Source organism: Arachis hypogaea, chromosome 12, assembly GCF_003086295.3.
Source record: "Arachis hypogaea cultivar Tifrunner chromosome 12, arahy.Tifrunner.gnm2.J5K5, whole genome shotgun sequence".
NCBI classification, from domain to species: Eukaryota; Viridiplantae; Streptophyta; class Magnoliopsida; order Fabales; family Fabaceae; genus Arachis; species Arachis hypogaea.
The window spans coordinates 27801301-27828151 of NC_092047.1; the positions used below are offsets into that span (position 1 = coordinate 27801301).

Below are 26851 nucleotides of genomic sequence, written 5' to 3' on the forward strand. Positions count from 1 at the left end.
GCTGACGGAATACTATATGAAAAGAAAAAAGCATTGAAAAGCCAAGGTATTTCATTCTGTCTTTTTATATATATATATATATATAAAGATTGTATTCTCTTATTACTTTTATTTTTATTAATAATAGTAATAATTTTATTTTGGAATTACTTATTAAATATTTGATAAAACTATCATGTGCTTTTGCTAGGACTAAACATGACTGATGACGAATTAAAATATCTTTGCTTTATTGAGATTTATAATATACTCAACAGTAATGCGAGATCTTTAAGAGACTGTATATCAATGCTGTATCTTGAGTTGTCTGATGTTCGCATTTTTCAGAATAAGCTAATAGAGGAGAAGTTAGCATATGACACAAATGAGCGAAGGTTAGTATTCGATGAGATACTCAATGCTATTATTGCAGACTCTGGTGGTTTTTATTTCGTTTATGGACATGGTGTGTGTGGTAAGACATTTATTTGGAATGAAATTTCTTCTGCTATTCGATCTAGAGGAAATATTGATTTCAATGTAGCATTCAGTGGAATTACTCCTACCTGATGGCAGAACGGCTCATTCTAAGTTTTCAGTATCTAATACAATTACTGATGAATCTATTTGCAACATCAAGCGTGGTAGCTTGAAGGCTGAGCTACTCACCCAAAATAGCTTAATAATTTGGGATAAAGCTCTAATGCTCAATAAAATGTGTTTTGAAGCACTTGATCGGACACTCAGAGATCTTATGTCAGTTACTGATCAACATAAGATACAACAATCATTTGGTGGTAAGGTTGTGGTTCTAGGAGGTGATTTTAGACAAATACTTCCGGTGATTCCGAAAGGGAGTAGACATGATATATTGTCACCAGCTATTAACTCAGCCCATCTGTGGTCGTTCTGTAAGGTTCTTAAGTTGCATGCGAACATGAGGCTTCTAATGTCTTTTTTGGATCAACATGATGGTGAAATGAAGAGATTTGATAATTAAATAATTGATGTTGAAAATAAAAATATTTGTGATGAGTCAGAAGTTGAAATTTCAGATGATCTGCCGATTACAACTACTGATGATCCTCTCTCTCATTTGGTAGACTTTACATATCCAAATTTGTTGTAAAACATGTCAGATTACAGGTATTTTCATAGTAGCGCAATTCTTGCACTCATGCTTGAGAGTGTCGAGAAGGTAAACGATTTCATTTTGACAATTTTTCCAATGATAGAAAAGGAGTATCTAAGTTCTGACACATGTCAAGCTGATGAGAATGAAGGTGTACAATAAGAGTAGTTTCATACCAGAATTTCTAAATAATATCAAATGATCTGGACTACCCAATCACAAGTTGACTTTGAAGCCAGGAGTCACTGTAATAATACTCAAAACATATACTAGACTTCAGGTTTATGCAACGGGATAAGATTAATAGTTAACGAACTTCGCAACAACGTAATTGGGAGTGACGGAAGTGGCTGTAGAAATATTGGCGACAAAGTGTACATTTCAAGAATGAACTTGATCCCTTTAGATTCAGGATTGCCATTTAAGTTCCAACGGAGGCAATTTCCATTAGCAGTGTGCTTTGCAATGACCAACAAGAGAGTCAAGGTCAATAATAATTATCACATGTAGTGCTGTACTTGCAAAAATCAGTGTTCACTCATAGACAACTTTACGTTGCTTTGTCAAGAGTTAAGAGTCGCAGTAGCCTCAAGGTTCTAATTCTGGACGAATACGACAATCCAAAGTCATTAATAATAAATGTTGTGTTCAAAGAAGTTTTTAATAATATTTAGGTAAAAAATAGTATTTTCATTTTTAATAACATGTTATGGTTACACTTTTGTACAAATATTTACCATAGATATAACTAATTTATCTATAACTCTACTTTCAGACTTGAAATAAAATATGTAACAGAGAGCACAACATCATATGCCAATTGCTTTTTTTTAACAAGGTTAGTAAAATACTAGGTTGTCGATAAATTTTTATTAGTCTTTTCACTCTTTTGATATAAAATTTAGTGTAAAACTGACATGCTACTATTACAGTTATATATATTCTTTTTTTTTAAGTCTTTTTTTTTTATTGTTCAAAAATATTATAAACTTTAAATTGTTCCATTAGTATTTTATTTTGAATAAAGATAAAACAACATATTCATTATGTTTATTATATAATGACAATAATAATAATATTATATTAAATTCAAAAAATTTATAATTATAAAATATTATTTTTGATTTAATATATCAAATTAAAATGTAAATTCGTGTATTGCACCGATTTAACACTAGGTGCTTATTTGGGTACTATTATTCTGATAAAAAAAGATTTTTTTTTATCTTTTATTATTTTTTAACATGTTTAGCAAATTTTTAGTAGTAAAAATAAAAGCATTAAAAAAAACATCTTTTTTGAGAAACTGTAATTTATATTTTTTTTTTTAAAATTTTTTCTTTAAAAAAAAATATTTTTCATATAATAAATAAACAAAAAAATACTTTTATATTATTATATTTAAACATAATTGATAAATAAAAAAAATTTATATAAAAAATCCAAACATAAAATTATTTTTATTTTTCCATAAAATCTTTTAAAAAATAATAACTAAAAAAAATCTTTTTTAAAATCTCACACAAACAAGCCCTCATATTACTTGTTTTTGCCGAAACGTTTTTTTGGCTTAAACAACAAGTTACCACAACAATTGAAAATACATAATAGAAAGTTGCATTGGTTACTCAAAGCATATTTTCTTCTTCTTTGGACACGCTACTCTCTTCTCTCAGCTTCGTCCTTTTCCACCCAAAAAACAAAAACCCTCAAAACCAATCTAATGGGGCAAGGAACTCCGGGCGGCCTCAACCGCCAGGGCATGCCGGGTGATCGTAAGCAGGACGGCAACGACAAAAAGGACAAGAAATTCGAGCCGGCAGCCCCTCCCGCCCGCGTGGGCCGCAAGCAGCGGAAGCAGAAGGGTCCCGAGGCCGCGGCTCGCCTTCCGGTCGTGACGCCTCACACGAAGTGCAAACTCCGATTGCTGAAGCTGGAGCGCGTGAAGGACTATCTGCTGATGGAGGAAGAGTTCGTTGCGAACCAAGAGAGGCTGAAGCCTCAGGAAGAGAAGGCCGAAGAAGATAGATCAAAGGTCGATGATCTAAGAGGTTCTCCAATGAGCGTTGGGAATCTTGAAGAGCTCATTGACGAGAATCATGCCATTGTTTCATCTTCCGTCGGGCCTGAATATTACGTTGGGATCTTGTCGTTTGTTGATAAAGATCAGTTGGAGCCTGGTTGCGCTATTTTGATGCATAATAAGGTTAGGGTTTTGCAATTTTTTTCGTTTTGTTTGCTATTTCGTGAAATTTGGCTTACTTTTTTTGCTTTCATGTGATATTGAATTGCGCAATTGTCTAGGTTTTTGGTTATTGGATTCGTAGTTTTTGTTTCGAGTGAGTAATTGAAGCTCGGTGATACTGGTTTTAGGGTTTCGTTGGTTTTTGGGTGCTATTCCGTGAGAATTAAGTTGGTACTCAAAATTGTCTAGGTTTTGAGATCGACAATATACCTATTTCGATTTTCTAGAGAGTAATGAAAATTATTGTGACCGTTGCTATGGAGTTTGCTATTCTTTTGTTGTGAAAATTGACTTTTTTGTTAGTTTGTTTATTTGGCACATGCAATTTTAACGACCCTAGGATTTGTTATAGATAATTGCTGTTTTGACGTTCAAATCAGTAATGCTTGCTTATTATGAAATGTGAAGGTAGCTGTGGTGTAAGTCACTAATTTAAGGCTTGGTTTGGTAAAGCTTTTCGAAGAGATGGTTGTGCTTTTTAAAAGCAAAGCACCTCATTTTGCTTTTGGTAAATTAAAAAGTCCAAGTGCTTGTGCTTGCGGCTTTTAAAAGTTAGGGATGCTTTTGAAAGCATCTGAGAGGGAGCTTTTCAAAGCTAGCTTGTGCTTACCAAATTTTATTTATTTTCACGCATATATTTCTTGACATTATATTGCCATTGGAATCCTCATATATTTTTTATTTTTTAACCTAATCTTCACAAATCTCAACACAAATACATCTCTATCAAATATTAGGATAAAATAAATTTTTATAATATTTATATAAAATTTTAAAGTTAAAAAATAAAGAGTTTATTTATTATGTTTATGTTTATTATGAATTTTTTATTTTAAAATATTACATGAAATTTTAAAGAATTTGAAAAAAGAAATTATTTTCGTTATAAATATGTTTATTATAATCTTTTTATTTTTTAAAAGCTGTTTTACCAAACATAATTATGGTGCTTGTGCTTATTGAAAGTCATTTTTAATTTCATTTTACCAAATGCAAGTGCTGCAGCTTTTAAAAAGCTGTCTTTAAAAAACAGCTTTCATAGGCCACTTTCAAAAAGTAAAAGCTTTACCAAACCAAGCCTAAGTCATGTGCACTTATAATTGCAATTTTGATTTTCCTAGGGTAGAATGAAAATGAATTAGCAATAACTTGCTCACTCTATCATGAAGTAATAGTCATGTATGAAACGATTTTTAATGTTTGATGCAATAGACATTGGACATGTCCTTGTGTATCATTAGATTGTGTAATGCAATGTCTTGTTGATGTTTTAACAACTTGCTGGAAATATTTCAAGTTTCTTTTTGATATATAATCTTGGATTGCCAGATATGATAATTTTTCTAATAGAATGCTTAGTGATAGGAACGTAACATGACTTGGAAGAGTGGAAGTTGATGTAACGTAATTGTTTTTGGTATATGAGTTATACTTCCTTTGTTGTAGACTTGTAGTTCATATGGTTAAGTACAGGAGATGTGATTTATTTATTTATTTATTTATTTTTTTCATCAGGTTCTTTCTGTTGTTGGACTTCTTCAAGATGAAGTTGATCCAATGGTCTCTGTCATGAAGGTTGAAAAGGCTCCTTTGGAATCCTACGCTGACATTGGTGGTTTGGATGCTCAGATACAGGAAATTAAGGAAGCAGTTGAGCTTCCATTGACTCACCCTGAATTATATGAAGACATTGGTATTAAACCTCCTAAAGGTGTCATATTATATGGAGAACCCGGAACTGGGAAAACCTTGCTTGCAAAGGTTTGTATTTATTTGTGTTCTCATAGGCTGATGGAATAGAGCTTGAGCATCTCCTCTTTGTATCTTATCCTCTCCATTTAACTCCCTTTCCTTTAAACCGAACATGTTATCATGCTACATTGTGGATCAGTATTCAATACTATGGAATTCCTGGGAATACTTTTTCCCATGTATATATGCACAAAAGGAGACTTCTGTCAAGTTTGTAAATCCTTGTTTTTAGGCATTGCTTTGCATGTTACTTCCAGGAAATTATCTTGTTCTTTGCTAGCTGTTGATCTTTGGCTTATAGGCACTGGAGAGTATTTCTTTTGGAATTTTAGCATTTCATTTCATGATCTCTGTAAAATGAACTGGTGTTCAGATGTTATGATAAAATTTGTGTGTTGGTTTGATAATATTGGAGTTCATATGCCATGTGATATTCAGCATAAACGTAGTTTGACCTGTGTGATAGTATAGGCATTATCTGACCTTTACCTTTCATGTGATCTATATTGCTTTTAATGCACAAGCACATTATGCACTATAATTTTAGGTCTAAGGTAACGTGTTATCTGACTTCAGGCTGTAGCAAACTCAACATCAGCGACATTCTTGCGTGTAGTTGGTAGTGAATTGATACAAAAATACCTGGGAGATGGTCCAAAGCTAGTCAGGGAACTTTTCAGGGTTGCTGATGATCTTTCCCCATCTATTGTCTTCATTGATGAAATTGATGCTGTTGGTACAAAGAGGTAGGTAATTGAAAACCCAACTTCTAGAGGGGATTAGTCAATTAGAATTCAAGAATCTCTACATCCTATGCAAGACTAACCAACTCTAGTTTGTTACTGTTTTGTTATGTTTCATTCACGATTTGACTTAGAAATGTATGACACATGGATACCTGTGCTTTTTAGCTTTTTGATCTCCTACAAATATCTCACATTCATGAGATTATGTGTTAATGTGCTTACAGATACGATGCTCACTCAGGTGGAGAACGTGAAATTCAAAGAACCATGTTAGAGTTGCTGAACCAGTTAGATGGTTTTGATTCAAGAGGAGATGTAAAAGTGATTCTTGCAACCAACCGAATTGAGAGCCTGGATCCAGCTTTGCTAAGACCTGGTCGAATTGACAGGAAGATAGAATTTCCTCTTCCTGATATTAAGACAAGAAGACGCATCTTCCAGGTAATCATGACTTATTTTTGTCAAAGCAACATAGAAAAAAGATGTTTCTGCTGATTATATGTGATATCTTAGAATGCATATTTTGCTTGATCATATGACTAAATGACTTCTTATGCTTTGAAATAAAGATACACACATCAAGGATGACATTAGCCGATGACGTCAACTTGGAGGAATTTGTTATGACTAAGGATGAATTTTCTGGAGCTGATATAAAGGCAATATGCACTGAAGCTGGATTACTTGCTCTACGGGAACGCCGAATGAAGGTTAGCTCTCTCTTTGTGGTTCTATTATCTGTCTGATATAATTAGTCTATCTTTTTGGAACTGTGAAGTTGCTTGCCTTGACTAGCCAATTTTACCATGGTTGTATTAAGCATATGTAAACTGTAGCATAGTTTGTTTACTCCGTTCTTTCTTTTGCAACCTACACTATCAAAGGTTCAGTTGGAGATTAGAAATGGAGGTTAAGACAGCTGTAAAACTGCCGCTAACGTTTAGTTCCATTTAATTTTACTCTCAACGTTTATAATAAGTTTTAATTCTACTATTACCATTAATATTTTTTACGATCAACAGTAAGTCAGTTTTTTCCAATTTTACCCTTAACCTTGACCCTCATTTCCCCATCAGTCCCCCTACCAGCACTACAACTCACCTCGCCCTCACCCTCAACACCACTGCCTCTCCTTCCGCCCTGCCGCGACTCACCCTCACCATCACTGACATCGCCACCCTCACTGCTCACCCTCCACTCCGCTTAGATATGCTGATAGCATGTTCTTTCCTTTCTCGTAGTATTATCTTGTTAGTAAAATTCTTTTATCACTATAAAAGAGACTGTTTGAACTCTCTGTATTACAAATAACCAAAACTGGAGATTAGGGTTCCTACAATTTTCCTTACAGGAAAGTTGTTACAGTGAATGAACCATCAATTAGTTCTTAATATTGGAGTTAAAGAAAATACAATTGAATGATAAGCAATATTTTGTTATTTCAAACTGTTTTTATTTGGTTTTAAAGATCAATCAGTGTTGAAACAAATGTCTTAGGTACAACTTTTGCGTGCAGTTTTAATTGATGGGTCATTACCAAGTTTATGACAATAAGCATTTGTTCTTCCATTTGGCATGTCTGGGCTCTCAAATGAGATAACTTCCTTCCTGTTAGCTTTATCTAAACAATTTATTATCATTTTTTATATATATTTTCTTCCCATTGGTAACATGAGTATAGGAGTCCTAATTTTAACATTAATGTAATTGTTGTTCTTAATATTGACTTATCTTTTTCCCCCAAAGATAAATTTAAAAGAAAAAAAGGAAGAAAAAATCACTATTTTTTTCCTTTTTGTCTTCTGCTTGTTTGTAAGTATTTTATCTATATTCTATTTTGATTTATCACTTATCAAACGAAAGATCATTTGTCCCCGTTTGTTTCATGATTCCTCTCATTCTTATTGGAGTATGTTTTTTGTTTGATACATTCTTGTTCAGGTGACTCATGCTGACTTTAAGAAGGCAAAAGATAAAGTGATGTTTAAGAAGAAAGAAGGGGTGCCAGAAGGGCTATATATGTGAACTATCATTTACCATTATCTTTGCTGTTTTTTATGTTCTAGCTCTGTGAGCATCATGTCTTGCGTTTGTACCATGATGTTGAGCTTTATTCATGTACAATTGCTTGGGTAAAGTTAGATCTGGAGGCTTTGAATCTTAACTCGCAATTGTTTTGTTTTCAATTTCTAAGATTTTTGGAATTGTATTCTTTCATAGTCTTAGGATAAATACGTCATTCCGTTATTGGCATTCTTTACAGAGATGCTGAATTTTTTATTTGTCAGTTGGTTAATCATCGGATAAAACATTATACAATTATATCTACGCTGTCTGGTTTTGTACAATGATCGCAATTGATGGCTATTTTGGTGAAATGAAGTTCCTGTGGAGTAAGATCGTTGGTAAAGTGAAAATTTTAGTGTCAGTAGTTCTTAAAATAAGATAGTAAAATTCATATATAATGAAAATTATAAATTTAATTGTAATTAATTTATTATTTTATTATTTTACCAATCTCTTATTTCATTTTGTTGACTCCACAGAATACAGATTGATTATCATTAAGTAACAAAAACTTGTAGCAATTTAGATAGTCGTGAATCATTCCTACACCAAATATAATATAAGACATAATTCAATTCTATATATTTTATATCAAATACAATGCAGAAATTTAATTTAGTCCTAGTCTTTGTCTCTCGTTCTCTTTTCAAATGTAACTTTAGGTGGCATTTGGTGGAGAAACAGAGACGAAGAGACAGAAACTAAGAGACAGAGATTGAAATAAATTTTAGTATTATGTTTGATGTAAAATGAGAGACAGAAATTAAAACAAAAATGAAACTCTAATTTAATTTGCACATAGGATAAAATTGGAATTAATTAATTGAAATGAGAGTATTTTAGATATAAAATATTAAAATTTCAATCTCCATCTCTAAAAATTTTAGTCCCCTGTGTCTCTATTTTTTGGAGGTACTGAAATACTGAAATTTTGAGAACAGAGACAGAAAATTTAGTACCAGTCTCTGAATCAACAAACATAATACTGAGTCTCAATCTCTGTCTCAGTACCTCAAAACAAATGCTACCTTAGTGAGAATAGATTTAAGTACTTTATACAAGGTCCCCACTGTCCCACGTTCAAATTTGATTGTTAACAGCATACACAAAAGTAAGGTAAGTTATTATTTTTAATCATGAAAAATTTAGTGCAAACAATTCTAAGTTTCTAACAATGAAAAATATAAAATATATATCCATCAAAGATTGGAATAATTATACAAAACTAACCCAATCGTAATGAAGTCTAACATAAAAGCATGAATAAGTCTGACACATAGCATAGAGAAGGCATGTGCTAATATCTACTAAGTTCCAAGTGTTTATCCAGAATTTTATTCAGATTCATACACAGTCAATATCTAATAACATGAGAAAGTATTAATTGGTACAATAAAAATACCAGGTTTTTTTGTGTTGAAATTAGAATGTTTCAGCTGAAAAGAAAGAAAGAGGAATTAAGCTACTCTGAATAATACAATTTAAGAATTGATCAGCAATTCATCATATTGAGATTGTTTCAACAAATCTATACCAATACTTTAGGTCAGTTACCACAGAATTAAAGAACAGATCACCAAGGAAGAACTACATGGCAATCATGAAAATTAAAACTTCTATGGATTTCAACTAAAGACATAAATGATGAATAGCTATAACGAGTAATGTTTCTTTCAAGACTCAAATGTAATATATACAAAATAATATAGTATTTGACAGGTCCTTGTGCAAATTCAACTTGCCGCATATTCAGACAAGACATTGTTGTTTTCATGGAATCAATAAATTCTGAGGAATTAAGCTGACTAGAAAGGCCTACCAAAATGGCAATACGTTTTCTGCATCTGTCACCTTCCTCAAGAAACATTTTGCCGTTAGCAGCACTCCATTCATCCTCTACAATGCCTTGATTGACTGAGTGTTCAAACCATCAACAATTTCTAGATTCAGATTGCTCACTCTTCCTGGGGAACCCGTAACTTCCATCCTGTTGCAAATCCATATCATAAACTTCAGAATTAGCATCTGACTCTTGGCGAATCATAGCTTGAATTTCTGCTACTGTATGTTCCACCTCTTCTGTTAGCACTACCTCTTCTGTTGGCGCTAGGATTACCCCGACCCTGCCTCATACCAGAACCAACTCGGCCAGAGTAAGACCCATTAGACCCATTAACATCCCTGGACGCCAACCTCCTTCCATTCCCATTCTTCCTCATTCTGCCATCAACAGTCCCTCCATTCCTCTCAGAACTGAAAGGAGAAGAGGGATACTCTCCATCATCAGACCCACTAACATCCCTTGATGGAAACCTCCTTCCATTCCCATTCTTCCTCATTCTGCCGTCAACTCCATTCCTCTCAGAATTGAAAGGAGAAAAGGAATACTCTCCATCATCAGATCCATAATCATCATCCTTTGAAAAAGGCCTCCTTCCATTCGTATTCCTTCTCATTCTACCATCATAATTCCCACCACTTCTTCCATAACTCAAAGGAGAAGAAGAAGAAGAAGAACACACTTCATTATCAAACCCATCACGACCACCCTCTGACATAAGCCTGCTTCCATTCCTATTCTTCCTCATTTGGCTGCCAGAATTCACTCCCTTCCTCCCATAATCCAAAGGAGAAGAAGAAAACCCTTCATTGTCAACATGCTCAGACAAAAGCCTCTGTCCATTCCTCCCATTATTCTTCAATCCACCATCAACACTCACCCCATTATTCTCTGAAGAGCTCAACAAAGCTGAAGAACACTCCTGATCATCATACTCATCATCCAGACCCTCAGATAAAAACCTTGCAGCAGAAGAAGAATCCTCTCCATCTCTATGATCACTAACCCCGCTACCCTTCCCCAGCAACTCATCAGCATCAATCCTCCTATAAGGCCTGATACTATGAACAACCCCTTTGGGGAAGAACCTTGCAGATGGCAACTCATCAGGAGTTTCAAACAACTGAGGCCCGTCCTTCTCGCTCCAGAGGTCAAACCCACCAGGTCTTTGGAACCTGTACTCAAACAAATGATAAGACTGTCCAATGAACAGTGCATTCTGTACATTCCGACATCAATAAATGAAGCAGATCCTATAACAAGTGAGTAGTACAACTTGCATATTTAACTTCAAACTATCGCCACTAACTCTAGCTGACTAACTTAACACTATCAAAGGTACTGATAACATTTTTTATAAATTAATCTCAACTGATGCAGTTAACTCTAACAGTCTAACTAGCTCTATCACAGGTGCGAAGAACAATTTTCATAACTAGAACTGATGAATCTAGGTCTAACCAATTAAATAACTTAATCCCTGGGAAACGAAATTTTATTAATTTAGCAACCGAAAGATTTTCACTTTAATGAAATGTTATTCACCTGCCTTCAGGAACCTGTGATCAATAGGGATCCCAAATGATGAAATTGTTCAACTACTTGTGTTTTTTCTAAAATCAGTTTGCATAACTAACTTGAATTATGTCACAATCATCACATTGACTTAGCATAACAAGCGATGCACAATTTGCATAACTAACTTCTAACCTGTCGGCAAGGACCTTGACCTGCTCGTCGGCCCACACCGAGAACAAGGTGGGGGCCTGCTGGACTGGCTCCCAGGGTCTCTCGAGGTCAGAGACGGCAGCCCGGAGCTCGGCCCGCTTGCGCATCTCATAAATGTGACGCTCGCGGGAGAGGCGGGCTTTGAGAAGCTGCTTGGCCTTCTTGGCCTGCATGCGCTTCCACTGCCACTTGGAGACCCCGCCTGGGTACGTCCTCGGTCCCCGCCCATTCGGATTATGGCGGGAAACCGAGGGCGCACGGGGGCTGGGGAGTAGGTGTCACCGACACTGAGAGTGACAGTGACACTGATTTGGAGAATGAGATCTGCTGTGGGATATTGGGGATTAAAAGATTCATTCTCTTTTTCGTTTTGGTGGGGATGAAGGGGGAACCTGAATTGCGGTGGAAACGAGGATGGAGAAAGGGGAAACCACCAGTTTTTGGTTCCCCGGCTCCAAATATCTGCTTGCCACGCCTTCCTAGTTCAGTATCCGAAATATTCCGCCTGTGATAGTTCTTGAAAAATGTTATAACAAATAAAATTTTATATTTAATAAATAGTTTATTTATTAAATATAAATATTTATAATAATCAAGGTTGCGAGATCCGAACCGATCAATAAACCGGTAGAGTGATTGGTTCAACGGTTCAAATATTTAACCGAAGTTCAATCAGGGTTCAGCCGGTTTAATTAAAAATAAAATAAAATTATTAAAAATTTAATATACAGATTTCAAATATTTAAATTTAATATTTTTTAAATATACAGAATTGAGCTTGAAATAAATAAATATAATGAGAATTTCAAGACAAGTGGAATAACAGAGTTGAGAACCAGAAATGATCAAAAGGAAATGAATATGTATAGTTTAGTTGATATCATCATAACACAGGCACAAGAATTTGAGGATCCAATACAGCATTACTAATTTACTACTATATCCTTCCATAGTTCAATTCTAGCTACAAACTTCGTGACAATCCAACACAGAATCTCCTTTTTTGAACCCACTTAGCTATTCATCACAGCATCATCACCATTGTTCATTAATTTCTATCAGAATTAAAAAAAATGAACAAATTCAGGCTCTTAAGAACTTAGTCCCTAGTGGAAAATTACAATTTACAACCAAGGTTCTGAGAACCGAACCGGTCATCGAACCGCTCTAATTACTAGTTTATTGGTTTATTGGTCCAACCGATCCAACCATAATTCAACCGGAAAAACCGTTTTAAAATAAAAAATAAATAAATTATAAATATACATACTAAAATATAATTATAGTCTAATATAAATCTTAAAATATCTTCCAAATTTAAAAAGACTACATGAAATGTCATCAATCAAAACCATATGATCTTATCAAAATACAAACTCAAGTTTTTTTTTTGAAACACTTCAAATATATGTTTAATGTTTCCAAGCACTTTTGTCCTCATCATCTTCAGCTTTACACTCATCACTCAGTTAAACAATTCACGACCCTAATTCTCTATGATTTCTTTTGGAAAAATAAAATCCCGTTCAAGAAGGAAACCATAGGGGTAAGTAATTGAGAATATTTGTCAAACTCAGCACCAAGACATACAACAAGTATGCATATAGAGCAATACCAAACAATCCAATTCTCAATTCCATGAATCATAAACAAAAAGGTGTCTAAAATATCCACAGAATCAATCAAATTCAGCATTAAAAAATATCAAAAACCAAATTTTGCAGTTAAACAGAATAAAGTAAAGATGGGATTTATACTCAAATTCCCCTTAATCTTAAACCATGTCTCGGCACATACTTTGTGAGCAGCAACAAAATCATCTTTACAAGCACAACCCAATTCAATTGGAACACCAGACTCAAAACTATCACTCTCCAAACCTATGTGACAAATTCTACAATCCCTCTCCACTTTGTGATTAGTATTATTGTTAATATTATTAATAATATTAACATTGGCAACTAATAAATGGATATTGAAGCTTTAAACTTTATTTAACAACAAGCTGTAACATGGCTCAAATAACAAATTAACCAATTTAATTAATATCCAAACACAGCAAGTAATCTGCTTCATACACTCCTCAAAAGCAGTCCCAAATCATTTGCAATAACAGTGAACTATGCTTCATAAACTACTCAAATCATTAAAATCAGAAACATGAAGCACACTATTTAGAATCTACAGAGGCATACCAATTTCAAAAAATGCATAATTGGCACAATTTATCAAAGCATGGCAAAGCTAAATTCTCAGAAAAATTTTAATTGAACACAAAAACACAGCACAACGGTCAACAGAGCACAGCAGCGAAGAAGACACAAAACAGGCATACCCCACATGCAACACTTAGTTTCAAAGGATTCAAGCCTGAAGACCCCATCACCTTCTGCGGATGAATTATCAGAATCATTAACAATGGAATAATTCACAGTAAAAACAGCAAGATTCACAGATTAATTAACACTTATTCAACAATTATTCAACCCATAACAATTTCACAGATTAACTTACAACAATTATTCCACAATTATTATTAAAAAAGAATACCTAGAAGCTAGAAGCCCTGGAACAGAGCAGAGCAGATCCTAAGCAAGAGGGGGACAAGGGCACGACCGAAGGGATGACAGGTGGAACAGAGATAGCACCGGCGACGATGGAACAGAGCTGTGCGACGGAGGCAGGAGGCGAGCCCGGCGACAATGGAACAGAGCTGCATGACGGTGCTTTCAAAGCTGAAACAGTAGCTGCACGATAACGACGGTGGCTTCGAAGCTCGTTTCCGCGACGGCGGCGGGAGCTGGACGAAGGTGAGGGAGTGAGATCGATGACGGTGAGAGGAAGGAGGTGCTGGAGGGTGATGGAGGGATGGGTTCGCGTTTAGCCGTCGTGTGGAGCTAAGGTTGCTGGGTTGGGTAATTGGCTAGGGTATTCCAGCATCCAAAACGATGGCGTTTTTTGCAAAATTTAAAAAACCAGCCTGGTCCCGATTCGGTTCAACCGACCAGTTTTCGGCCGGCTCGACGGTCTAATGTCGGTTTTTCAAATCTCCGGTTTCAATATCTGTCCGAACCGTTATTCCCTTCGGTTCGTGGTTTGACCAGTTCGACCGACCAGTTCGAACCGATTTTCAGAACCTTGTTCACAACCCAGTAAATCTAAAAGGATCACACAAACAATAAACATACTAATAAAATATTATATTTTGTAGCTAATTGTTCATCTTTATCATGACAATCTGTAATTCAAAAATTTCTGCTATCAATCTAATTATTAACACATCATGCCAGAGAATCAAAAGAAAGGCTATATCTTTAATTAGGGCAATTTTGGGAGCACCGGAAGCTATATTATAACAAGTGCAAAAACTATAAGATGAAAACAATTAAGGAGAAAGAAGCATACAGTTGGAAAGATGCTTACATATGTACACAATTGAATCAGAGAAAAACAGATCTAGAGAGAAAAAGAGGGGAACTGACTGAAGCCATTATCAACGAGGAAGTTGAAGGTGTGGTTGTCGCAGTTGTAGGTGAACTTGTTGGAGGAAGGAAGCTTCTGGAGATACTGGAACGACGGCGAGGAGAACATGCACGTTTGCGATGGCGAGGAGAACAGGGCTGAGTAGACGTTCGCGACACCAGAAGCTTCAAAGTTCAGAGTTCAAGCCAACGACGCCGCTGACAGCTGCTTCGATGCGCGACGGTGACAACTGCTTCGATGCGCGACGGTGACAACTGCTTCGATCCGCTGATAGCAGCTCCGATCCGGCAACGATTGTGGTTGTGACGGTGGAGTTTGTTGGAGGAAGTTAGAAGAGGGAAATTAGGGTTGAGGAGGTGTGGTGGGTGCTCTTCGAAATGGGTTGCATATGGTTAAGCTTCAGTTTTGCTTTTTTTTTTTTTTTTTTTTATTCAAATGACGCCGTCTGTTGGATTTTGAGAAACTGACACTTTCAAAAACCCAGCCGGTTTGGCCAGTTCGATAATTAACCATCGGTTCGATCGATTTTTTCTCCGATTTATTGCAGAATGGTTTTGGAGATGGATTGAACTGGTCAAATAACTAGTTCTCGATTAATCTGATTGAATTGGCCGATCTGGTCCAATTTTCAGGACCATGATTGTAACCATTGCTATGGGATTTGCTATTCTTTTGTTGTGAAAATTGACTTTTTTTGTTAGTTTGTTTATTTGGCACATGCAATTTTCAAGGACGTTAGGATTTGTTATAGTTAATTGCTGTTTAGACGTACAAATCAGTAATGTTTGCTTATTATGAAATGTGAAGGTAGCTCTGGTGTAAGCCACTAATTTAAGTCATGGACACTTATAATTGCAATTTTGATTTTCCTAGGGTAGAAAGAAAATGAATTAGCTTATATTTAAGTCATGTGCACTTATATTTAAGTCATGTGCACTTAACTCGCAATTGTTTTATTTCAATTTCTAAGATTTTTGGAATTGTATTGTTTCATAGTCGTAGGATAAATACGTCATTCCGTTATTGGCATTCTTTACAGAGACATAGCTCTATGTTGCTGAATTTTTTATTTGTCAGTTGGTTAATCATCGGATAAAACATTATACAATTATATCTACGCTGTCTGGTTTTGTACAATGATCTCAATTGATGCCTATTTTGGTGAAATCAAGTCCCTGTGGAGTAAGATCGTTGGTAAAGTGAAAAATATAGTGTCAGTAGTTCTTAAAATAAGTAAAATTCATATATAATGAAAATTATAAATTTAATTGTAATTAATTTATTATTTTATTATTTACCAATCTCTTATTTCATTTTGTTGACTCCACATGATATAGATTGATTATCACTAAGCAACAAAAACTTGTAGCAATTTAGATAGTCGTGAATCATTCCTACACCAAATATAATATAAAACATAATTCAATTCTACATAATTTATATCAAATACAATGCAGAAATTTAATTTAGTCTTAGTCTTTGTCTCTGGATCTCTTTTTCAAATGTAACCTTGGTGACAATAGATTTAAGTACTTTATACAAGGTCCCAACTGTCACAAGTTCAAATTTGATTGTTAACAGCATACACAAAAGTAAGGTAAGTTATTATTTTTAATCATGAAAAATTTAGTGCGAACAATTCTAAGTTTCTAACAATGAAAAATATAAAATATATATCCATCAAAGATTGGAATAATTAGACAAAACTAACCCAATCTTTTCATAGTTATCATGTTAATGGAAGAGTTCAAGTCCAATTGTTGAACATATCAATCAACTGAATTACTGAAATGAAACGACAACTTATATTTGTCTCAAAAACGTACCAGTCAATGCTCGACACAATTTATTTTATTTTATTTTTTCAAATGACAGCCACTTCTATCTCAGCAAGATTTAAGAGTAATGCAACTAAAACACATGCCGCTCTCGCTGTTACTTATCCAAAGTGACAGATTTTTCATAGTCATAATCAACAAAGGTGATTAAAGATTTTCTTTAGGATCGATCAACTAGAGAAGAAAATGACAGAGAATAATGAAACCAAAGACATGAAGAAAAGGAGGTCCATTTCCACTAGATTACAAGCAAGAAAATACTCTAAACATGAAATGAAATAAAACATCGGACAATCTGATTGAAAAATTCCCAAAGTCCAATAGAGTTCAAATCAACCCAAAAAGACCTATGAACAAGAAAGCTACTAATCCTCCTCAAGATTGATCGAGTCCTTGAACTTGCCATACAAAATCTTCTTCAGTTCAGCCATCTGAGCAACCACAGATTGTTTCTCCTCGTCAAGCTTTGTCAGTTTCTGGCTTGTCACCTCTTTCATGTTTTCTATCCTATTCTCGACTTCATCCTTTGGCACATGTGCAAAGACCTCACCTATTTGAAACCGAACCACATCTTCATCTGTGAGAATCAACTCATTGCTCGCATCTTCCAAATTATCATTTGTTTCCTGTAGAAGAAATCATCCCTTGCATTTGTATCACAACATCAAAAACATGCCAACCAGGGGCTTGCCTTTGCAAGAAGGTTGTATGGCTTCAAAAATCAAACTAGGACAAGACTTGCAGAACAGAGGAGTTTATAAATTCCATATCTGATATACACAGTGTCACAACCAGTCATCCACATACTTGATTTTAGAGGATATATAAGGTAATAAGATTGAATATATTTTTCCTCTCTACCATTTCATATAATCTAATCGATTACTCAGGACTCTGTTGCTCTCAGTTTTGCATATTGGACAAACCGGCATGTTAGCTCATTGTTAATGAGTTTGAGGGGTAGGCAAAATGTTAAACCATTTTTCTTTTTTCTCTTTTTTCAATTAGGCGCCTAGTTCTCCATAAAACTCATCACTAATGTATTCTCTGCAAGGGTGTACATTATCCAGGGATAGTATTGAATGTCGATATTGATACTGATCAATCCAGCTAGGTTTCGTATCTACTATGTCACTCATAACATTCTTGCCAAATGAAAACCAACACAGTCGCAAGTAAACTGCATTTTGCCCATAATTACACTCCAGCAGTACCCTTAGATGTTCCATTTTGGTTGAGTAAAAAACTATTCTGGCCGAGGAAATATTAGGTTGCCGACATACTGGTTCTTACTTTGGGTGTATTGATCAAGTGGAAGAATCTTTTAGGAATACAGTTAGTAGTCATTGGGGGAACATTTTTCTGAGCAAATTAATCAATCTTTAAAGATAAAAATGATGGTTTATTCTGCAGGGTCCTAGCTCCTAACTTATTATAGTGATGATTAAGGAATAAACTAAAACCCCACCCTGTAACTAAACAAGTAAATCAATGCATATCCTGTGATTTCTTTTGTTCTTTCAATCCATTCTTTCAATCCGTTTCTACCATCAAGTTATAAACTATAAGGATGCATTTGAGTGCTTATTCTACTCATATACTAACAACTAAACTCAAAACAGAGCTAAATAAACAAAAATAGAAAAGAAAAATGAAAAGAAACAAAAAAATATGGTTACCTTGGCGATTTTGATCTCATCCTCGAGCTCATGAAAGCGATTGTTCAATCTTCCGAACTTATTGATGTTCTGCTGGTCCTCCCATGTCACTTCCGTGTCGGATCCTCCTCCCTTTAACGACGAAAAATGGAATATCATAAATTAGGAGGGAAAATAATAGAAAGAAGATTGCGATTCAAAGGAACATTCCCCGAAGCTAGGGATTTTTATTACCTGCTGCATGCTATTGACCCAATTTAGGGTTTCCTGATTCCAATCACAGTATCAGTTTCAGTACCACTGGGAGCTACTGTTGACAACTCTCGTTAACTAAAATTGGGGTGAAGATATATTAAACACAAAAATGGGATACTTTTTTTTAATTAATTAAATGTTTATATCAGTAATAAACACAAGAATAATCGAGTAAATTAGTATGTAATCATTCTTTTTTGCTTGCTTTTGTTTAAAATCTCGCGAAACTAAAAAGTAAAATTAATAAAAGAACCAAAAAAGAAAAACACAATATTGAGGTGAGGAAGCAATTTTTGTTCTTTACCTGTTGAACGTAGCTGGGCAAACGAAAAACGAACGCGTGTGGTGTGTCTCTCGATGGAGGAAAACAAGATCTGTAAACTGTTAAAATCTGTGTTATGTATTGACAGAAAGAGATTAATTAAGTGAAATTTATTAATGGTTAATGTTGTTAATTAAGGTTGTGGGCTTTTTTTACTGAACTTTGAATGTTTTTGTTATTTGGTTAATTTTCAGTTGATTGTTGTTGGTTTTAGCGATAAAAATGTGATTATTTATTTGTTTCATATGAAAGTTAGGCTTGGGGGGAAAAATAACTGATTTTCGATGGAGTTGTGTGGTTTTTGGTTGGAATGAATTGTACAATAGTGTTGTTTGTTAGGGAAAAAAAATAGTTGAACTATTATAATTTTTGTTAAAGTTTATTTTTTTTTCAAATCGAACTCGCAGTCTTTTAGATAAATATAAAGAGATTATACCATTTGTTAAGGCTTAATTTGGATTTTAGATAAAGTTGCAATGATATCAATTTTATGTTATGAATTTTATTTATTAGTATGTTAAATAGTATACGATGATATAATTATGACTAAAGGTAATAATTGAAAGTTTTCACACTCATATAGTATGATTTAGAAAGTGTAAGAGAATGTATTAATGGCATGATTGGGCAATTAAAAAGTGTTTATGTAATTTTTTCATACACAGATCAATATATGAAATGTTTTTGAAATTAAAAATTAAATAGATTGAATTTAAATGTCAATCAATAATAGCTCAAATAACATAGTCTTTTCATACTCAATTAAGAGGTTGTGGGTTCGAGTCTCCTATCTTAAAAATAGATTGAATTTAAATTAATAATTTAATGGGATTCAATTTGATAAAAGTAAACGTACTGTATCTTTGTCGTATATTTAATTATGTTCATTCGTAAATAATTATTTTTTTTGTTTTGAAAATAATTATTTTTTGTAATATGTATAAGAAAAAATCAAATCTTTATCTTTATAGTAATATAAATAGAGAGTTTTTATGTTAATATGGTGCTCATAAATTAAGTTTAAAAATTATTTGTTTAGGTGTTGTCACTAAAAATCTTTAAAATTTTATTTATAAATTATAAATTATTATTTTCTTACATCGTTATTTTTTGAATTTTTAAATACGCTTTATTAGATTATTAGGTATTTAATTCTTAATATTATTGAACTAATTTTTAAAAATTATTTATAAATTATTTACTTAGGTTGGTATTTTTAAAATTTTTAAATTATAATTACATTTTATTCTTATTATTTAATTATTACTCTTTTATTTAAAGAAAAAAATAAATTATAATTTTCGAAGAAACTAAATTCACATAATAAATTAATAACTAATATGGATTTAAACCACCGTACTGATATGCACAAATTTTTAGAATTGTCAAGTATCTTATAGTATGGATTTAGCTTTATGAGTTTTGACATTCTCAATGCTCCTGGATTTGATTACACCTATTTGGTTGGTAAGTTTATTATTTTTTAAAAAAAATTCATTGATAAATTTATTTATTTCATCGACAACAAACTCTTTTTATCATTTTAAGTTATTTGTTTAACTTTTTACTTTTTAAATTTTAAATTATTTGCAGTTTATTCTTTTAAATTATAACTTATTATTTATTTAAGTTGTTACTTTTTAATTTTAAGTTATTTGCTTAGGTTGTTATTTTTTAAATTTGAAGTTATCTAGTTAGGTTGTTACTTTTTAAATTTTTAAATACACTTTCTTAATATGTTAGATATTTAATTTTTAATGTTGTTAAACTAATTTAAAAATTTTATTTATAAATTATTTATTTGAGTTGCTACTTTTTAAATTTTTAAGTTATAGTTACATTTTATTCTTATTATAATAATATTATTCTTTTATTTAAAGAAAAAGCTAATAAATTATAATTTTTTTAAAAAACTAAGTTCAAGATTAACATACTTTAAATGTACTGGTATTATTATTATTATTATTATTATTATTATTATTAGTATTATTATTATTATTATTATTATACCTACACAGATTTCATGAAAAAAAATTCATTTTATCTTTATTTGTTTGATGGATAAAAAATATCTACTATCAATCCAACCCATCTTTTTTAAAAAGTTTCAAATCAAATACCAAAAAAGCCCACAAATTTAATCATTTTCATTACGCTAACACATTCAACATTATTAAGTATTAAACAACGACAATAACTGCAATCTCTAAAAATATTGCAGGAGATGTCTCCCTCTCTCCAAACACTGCTTACACGCATAGCCCTCCAGTAATGGCCACATCACTTCTACACATGAGGGATAAAAACTTTTCTCACCGAAGCATAACCCTTAATAAAAGGTTATATGTTATACTTCATATTTAAGCTGGAGTGGGCATGGTTTGATTTCTTAAAAATTCAAATGGCATCTATTTTAGAATTAGTTTTCTTGTTCATAAAATCAAACTAGAACCGAATTAAAAAAAAAATCGGTTCTAAACTAATTTGAACAAATAAAAACCAATTTTAAATGTGATTTTCTTAACATCTAAATTTAAAATCCAGTTTCAAAATTAAATTTTTTAACCTTAAAACCAAATTTTTTTAATAAAAAATTCAATTTTAAAACTAATTTTTAGAAATCCAATTTTTAAACCAAATTTTTTAACTTCAAAACTAGATTTTTTAACAAAAAAATCAGTTTTAAAACTAATTTTTAAATCATATTTTTTAAAAAAATAAAATTAATACTAAAATCTTTTTAACCTATATAGATTCATTACAACTAGGATTTGGTTCTTTATAAATCTAATAACAATAACTAATCTATATAATATTTAATTATTTTTAAAATATCAAAAGAATGTCACTAGAAAATTTTCCTAAAACAACAACTATAAAATATTAAAAAATACCAACCAAATCATCAAACAACTACAACCTTTAAAAAATATATATCTACAAATAATAAAATATATCTTTATCATTTTGAAAGATAACAAAAATTGAAAGTGTAACATTTTCATGCTGAATCTTTTCTAGTTAAAATTGGAATGTGATAATTAGAAATATGAAAAATGACAATGTATTTAAGAGTAGAGTTTACAATATGGTATGAGTTGAAACCATTTTGGCCCTGAAATTTTTGACCGGCCTCAATTTCGACTCCTAAATTTATAGTTACCCAATTAACACTCCCAAATATTAGATTGTGACCTACGTTTGTCCCTGTAGATATCTCTATTAACAGAGATCTGATATGGCACGTTAAATTGACATAATGTGTATCCATGGATACCCAACTTGCTAGAATGGATGTGTGATGAGTGAATGATGTGGCAAAAGTTGAATGAACTCAATTTCTCTAGTAAAGTCTCGAATATATTGGGAAAAGAGGATCGCAAATTGAGTTCATTCAACTTTTGCCACGTCATTCACTCATTACACATCCATTCTAGCAAGTTGGGTGCCACGTGGATACACACTCTGTCAACTTAACGTGCCACATCAAATCTCCATTAACGGAGATAGCTACAGGGGCAAGTGTGGGGCACAATCCAATATTTGGGAGTGTTAATTGGGTAACTATAAATTTGGAGGTCGAAATTGAGGCCGGTCGAAAATTTCATGGGCCAAAATGGGTTTCAACTCGGCATACATTAGGCATGTGTGAATTTAAATAGCTCCTCTAAGTACAAACAAAAGACGGTGATGAAAAATGGAATAAGAAAGTCCGAGAAAAGGTAAAAGATGAAAAACAGAGGTGAAGCTGTGCTTGTGGTGGTGGTGGCAACTACGAAATTGCGGTGTTCTACTCCGGTGCTGGTTGCGGCGAAGACAACAAAGTTGAAGAAGAGAAAGGAGAAGACTAAGAGGGAAGAGGGAAGATGTTGTGTCCTGTGTGTGTGGAAACAGCGCTAAAAGTCTCAAATTAGGGATTTTTGCAAGTTTGGATCTTAATTTGGATTTGGATTTGAATTTGAATTGTTTAAAAGTTTGTTTGAAAATCATTTAACTTGAGAAAAGAATTCTATTTTCTTGAAAAAAAAAGTTTTATTTTTATTTGAAACTCAATTTTATGATTTGAAATAATTATAATATATTAATAGAATATAATTTAAAATTAAAAAGTGTGAGAATTGATTTAAAAATCAGATCCTTTTTTGTCTGATTTACAAATAAAAAAATAAAAATTAGAATTTTTAAAGAAATTCAAATCATTCAAATCATTTATTTTTAGTTATTTCAAAACAAAAAAATAATTTAATTCTTGAATGAATTTTAATTTTCTAGTATTCCAAACAAGCTCTAAATAGTTTGGATTAAAAAACCGAGTAAAGTACTAACTCAGTCCCTGTCCATTTTTCAGAATGACAACGCAATCCTTAATCAAAAACACGATCTATTTCGGTCTCTGACCCTGTGCTCCGTCTGCCAACACAGTCCTTCAGTCACTTTCATGGCGAAAACTTGACGAAAATTGCTGACGTGTGTAGGCAAGTGGATGACATGGATGGCTTGGGTGATTACGTGGAAGATGGAAGCCCACGTAGAGCGGGTGAAATGGACAGGGACCTATCTGTCCTCGTCCACAATACACAAAGCAGAAGACTGTGGTAAGTAGTTTGTAGGGTTACTTAGTTGAAAGGTGTTCATGAAATTATTGTTGACTACTCACGACTCACGAGGACAAATATTTCCCTATCCATTTCACCTAGCCACGTGGGCTTCCATCTTCCACGTAACCACCCAAGCCATCCATGTCATCAACTTGCCTACACACGTCAGCAATTTCTGTCAAGTTTTCACCGTGAAAGTGACTGAAGGACCGCGTTGGCAGACGGAGCACAGGGTCAGGGACCGAAATGGATCATGTTTTTGGTTAAGGATCGCATTGTCATTCGGAGAAATGGACAGGGACCGGATTGGTACTTTACTCTTAAAACACCAAACATAAAATACATACAGCTTGATTTGGATATTTTTTTTATTTAAAATTAAATTCTTTTTAAATGATTTAGTTTGGATTCAATTTAAAATCCAGAATTTAGACTTTTTTGCACAGCAATAACACCTTGTGCTGAGTTAGACATTCTTTCACCTTCTTATAGAAAAGATGAAGGAAAGAAGTGTACTTACTATCATGATTATTCATATTCAGCATTTTGGAAGTAACTTTTTGAACTATCACTAATATTCCATGCACCATAGGATATAGCATTGGTACTCGGTAGTAGAAATGATCTTAGAAGTTCTATAAACTCAATTTGCTCCCTTTCTTGAGTTTTAAAGTCTCTGATTGAAAATTTATAAGTTTGGTTAGATTTTTAGTTTTTTTTTTTATCTTTAAAATGTTATTATCCTTTTCAAAACATGCAAATCACTTAAGGAAAAGGAGAAGCATTATCTAATAAGCATCTTAGTTATGTTTTTCTTTTTAATTCTTGTTGTACTACAACAACACAAAATGGGCCAAAGATATGCGACGGCGAAGAGGAGGAATAAGCTTGGCTTGTAGAGATAGGAACACCTACAGATATTTACACTGGTCCGGATATCTAGCTTTAGGTCTGTTGCTTAAATTTAAAAGTGATTATATGCTTCCTGTTGTGAATGGTGGATAATGGCGGATAATGATATTAATGCCTGTACATTATTCATCTTCCATTTTACATCTGTTGGTGAGCAAAGAGGATCTAAATTTATTTACAATGCATGACATGTGAAGGTTGATTTATGCCTCCTATTACTGGAAGCATATTTGAAGCATAAGATTTTGATATATAAAATTTATGATAGTCCTCATGCTTTGATAAGTAAATCTATTTCTGTAATATTCCTTGTATAGTGCATACGGTGGATTGTAGTATCAATGAAATGGCAATACTTTCTTATCATTTTTAAATATCTACTATTAGTATTTGCCAAAAGCCATGGAAAAAATTATTTCTGTTAGAAACAAGAGACTAAACTGGAGAAAGGATGGTGTATTATTGAATGTCACAAAGGTATAATGTACAAAGATATTTATAGGTGCTAAAATAATCAAAGCAATAAAAGCATACAATCCTATAATTAATATACAGATATGCTATATAAATATAAATTATACTAATTTATCTAAATTGATTCTAATTTATACTCTAACACTCCCCTTCAAACTCAAGTGGGAGCTAAGGATACTATCTTGAGTTTGGATACTAGAGTCCGGAAACGAGTAGGATGACAAGCCTTTGTGAAGATATCAACAGTCTGACCCAAAGTTCCAACAGCTACGAGGCGAACAGCATCAACAAGAAAACGTTGTCGGACAAAGTGACAATCAATCTCAATGCGTTTGGTGCGTCCATGAAATACATCATTATGCTCAATTTGAATAGCACTGAGGTTGTCACAAAAAACATTCAGTTGAGGATGATTGAGGAGCACCCAAGTCTTCGAGAAGCCAAAGAATCGAGACAACCTCAGCAGTAGTGTCAGCAAGAGCACGGTATTCAACTTCTGTGCTTGAGCGAACAGTGAACATTTGCTTCTTAGCTCACCAAGAAACGAGAGCATCACCAAGAAATAAATAGTAACCAGTAGTAAAACGACGTTCACTGGGATCACTAACCCGATCAGCACCTGAGTACGCCTGAAGAGATAAAGATAAATGGGCAGAAAAATAAAGGCCATGAAATAAGGTGCCTTTGATGTAGCGAAGAATGCAAAGAACTACCGCATAGTGAGTAGTACGAGGAGCTGACAAGAACTGGCTAAGAACATGAACTGGATAGGCAATGTCTGGTCGGGTGACAGTCAAGTAGATGGGTCCTCCAACTAACTGTCGATAAAGAGTAGGATTATCCAAAACAGTACCATCCATAGGGGTAAATCGAACATTAGGCTTAAGGGGAGTAGACTCAGTGCGACTATCTGTAATTCCGGCTCGAGCAAGAAGATCCGAAGCATACTTAGCTTGTGAAAGATAGATGCCGTCATCTGTGGATATGACTTCTAGACCAAGAAAATAATTGAGAGAAAAGATCTTTCATTTCAAAAGTACGGTGAAGAGAGGCCTTAAGATCAGAGATACCATCAGCATCATTTCTAGTAATGATCATATCATCAACATACAAAAGTAGAAGAACAACTCCATGATCACTTTTATGAATAAAGAGAGCATTCTCATGAAGACTGCAAGTGAAACCTAGATTGCATATAGTGGTGCTGAACTTATCAAACCATTCACGAGGAGCTTGCTTAAGACTATAAAGTGCCTTGCAAAGGAGATAGACTTTGCTAGATGGACAAGGATAACCCGGAGGTGGTTTTATGTAGATATTAGCGGGGTCCCAAACATCAGAGTGGATAAGATCAAAAGGAAAGCAAGCAAGAGATGAATTATTGTGAAAAGATAAAATCAGGTTGTTTGACAGTTTGACAAAAAAAATGCAATCGAAAGACTCATTATTAACCTGACCCAAAACACCCTGAGACACCAGAGGATGCAATTTTCCTAAGGAGCTGTGGGTAAGATGGTGATGCCACAAGTGAAAGGTAGATTGAGAAGAAGCAGCACAGAGATTTGACACAGGAGGAATATAAGATTCTCGAGTTCAAACAACCTTTCGACCTTACGTCAAGTCCTGATGATTTGTCCCGTCCGACGATCCTGTACACGACAACCAGAAATGAAAAAATTGACATCAAAATCGAGATCAACAGGTTGACCAATAGAAATAAGATTAAAGTTCAATTTAAGAATATAATAAGTAGCATGGAGATTAAGAGTTGACTGAAAAATAAAACCCTTGTGTATCGCATGCAAGAGGGAACCATTAGTAG

The 26851-nt window shown here is 33.5% G+C and overlaps 2 protein-coding genes and 1 pseudogene across 3 annotated transcripts; 1 reads left to right on the forward strand and 2 right to left on the reverse strand.

The window, feature by feature from the left end:
* Positions 1-2662: 2662 nt before the first annotated feature.
* Positions 2663-8058, forward strand: LOC112727217 (26S proteasome regulatory subunit 4 homolog A). Its single transcript, XM_025776886.3, has 6 exons — positions 2663-3317; positions 4872-5117; positions 5685-5854; positions 6079-6295; positions 6424-6564; positions 7796-8058. Exons 1-6 carry the CDS (start codon positions 2835-2837, stop codon positions 7877-7879), a joined length of 1341 nt encoding a protein of 446 aa, XP_025632671.1. The 5' UTR covers positions 2663-2834; the 3' UTR covers positions 7880-8058.
* Positions 8059-9384: 1326 nt separating this feature from the next.
* On the reverse strand, positions 9385-11970 carry LOC112727218 (uncharacterized; annotated as a pseudogene).
* Positions 11971-17024: 5054 nt separating this feature from the next.
* Positions 17025-19288, reverse strand: LOC112727219 (probable prefoldin subunit 4). 2 transcript variants are annotated; one of them, XM_025776887.3, is made up of 4 exons: positions 19028-19288; positions 18703-18798; positions 18490-18600; positions 17025-17436 (listed from the first exon to the last, which is right to left on the reverse strand). In XM_025776887.3, exons 2-4 carry the CDS (start codon positions 18709-18711, stop codon positions 17176-17178), a joined length of 381 nt encoding a protein of 126 aa, XP_025632672.1. In that variant the 5' UTR covers positions 18712-18798; positions 19028-19288; the 3' UTR covers positions 17025-17175. The 2 variants fall into 2 exon arrangements, with proteins under 2 accessions (XP_025632672.1, XP_025632673.1); XM_025776888.3 differs by lacking the exon at positions 19028-19288 and having other exon boundaries at positions 18703-18846.
* Between the last annotated feature and the right edge of the window lie 7563 nt (positions 19289-26851).

Coding starts and splice junctions, on each gene's coding strand:
- LOC112727217 (XM_025776886.3), top strand. CDS start 2,835: ATGGGGCAAGGAACTCCGGGCGGCCTCAACCGCCAGGGCATGCCGGGT. Junction 3,318..4,871: donor CTATTTTGATGCATAATAAG/GTTAGGGTTTTG, acceptor TTTTTTCATCAG/GTTCTTTCTGTTGTTGGACT. Junction 5,118..5,684: donor GGAAAACCTTGCTTGCAAAG/GTTTGTATTTAT, acceptor ATCTGACTTCAG/GCTGTAGCAAACTCAACATC.
- LOC112727219 (XM_025776887.3), bottom strand. Junction 17,437..18,489: donor ATGAGATCAAAATCGCCAAG/GTAACCATATTT, acceptor TTTCTTCTACAG/GAAACAAATGATAATTTGGA.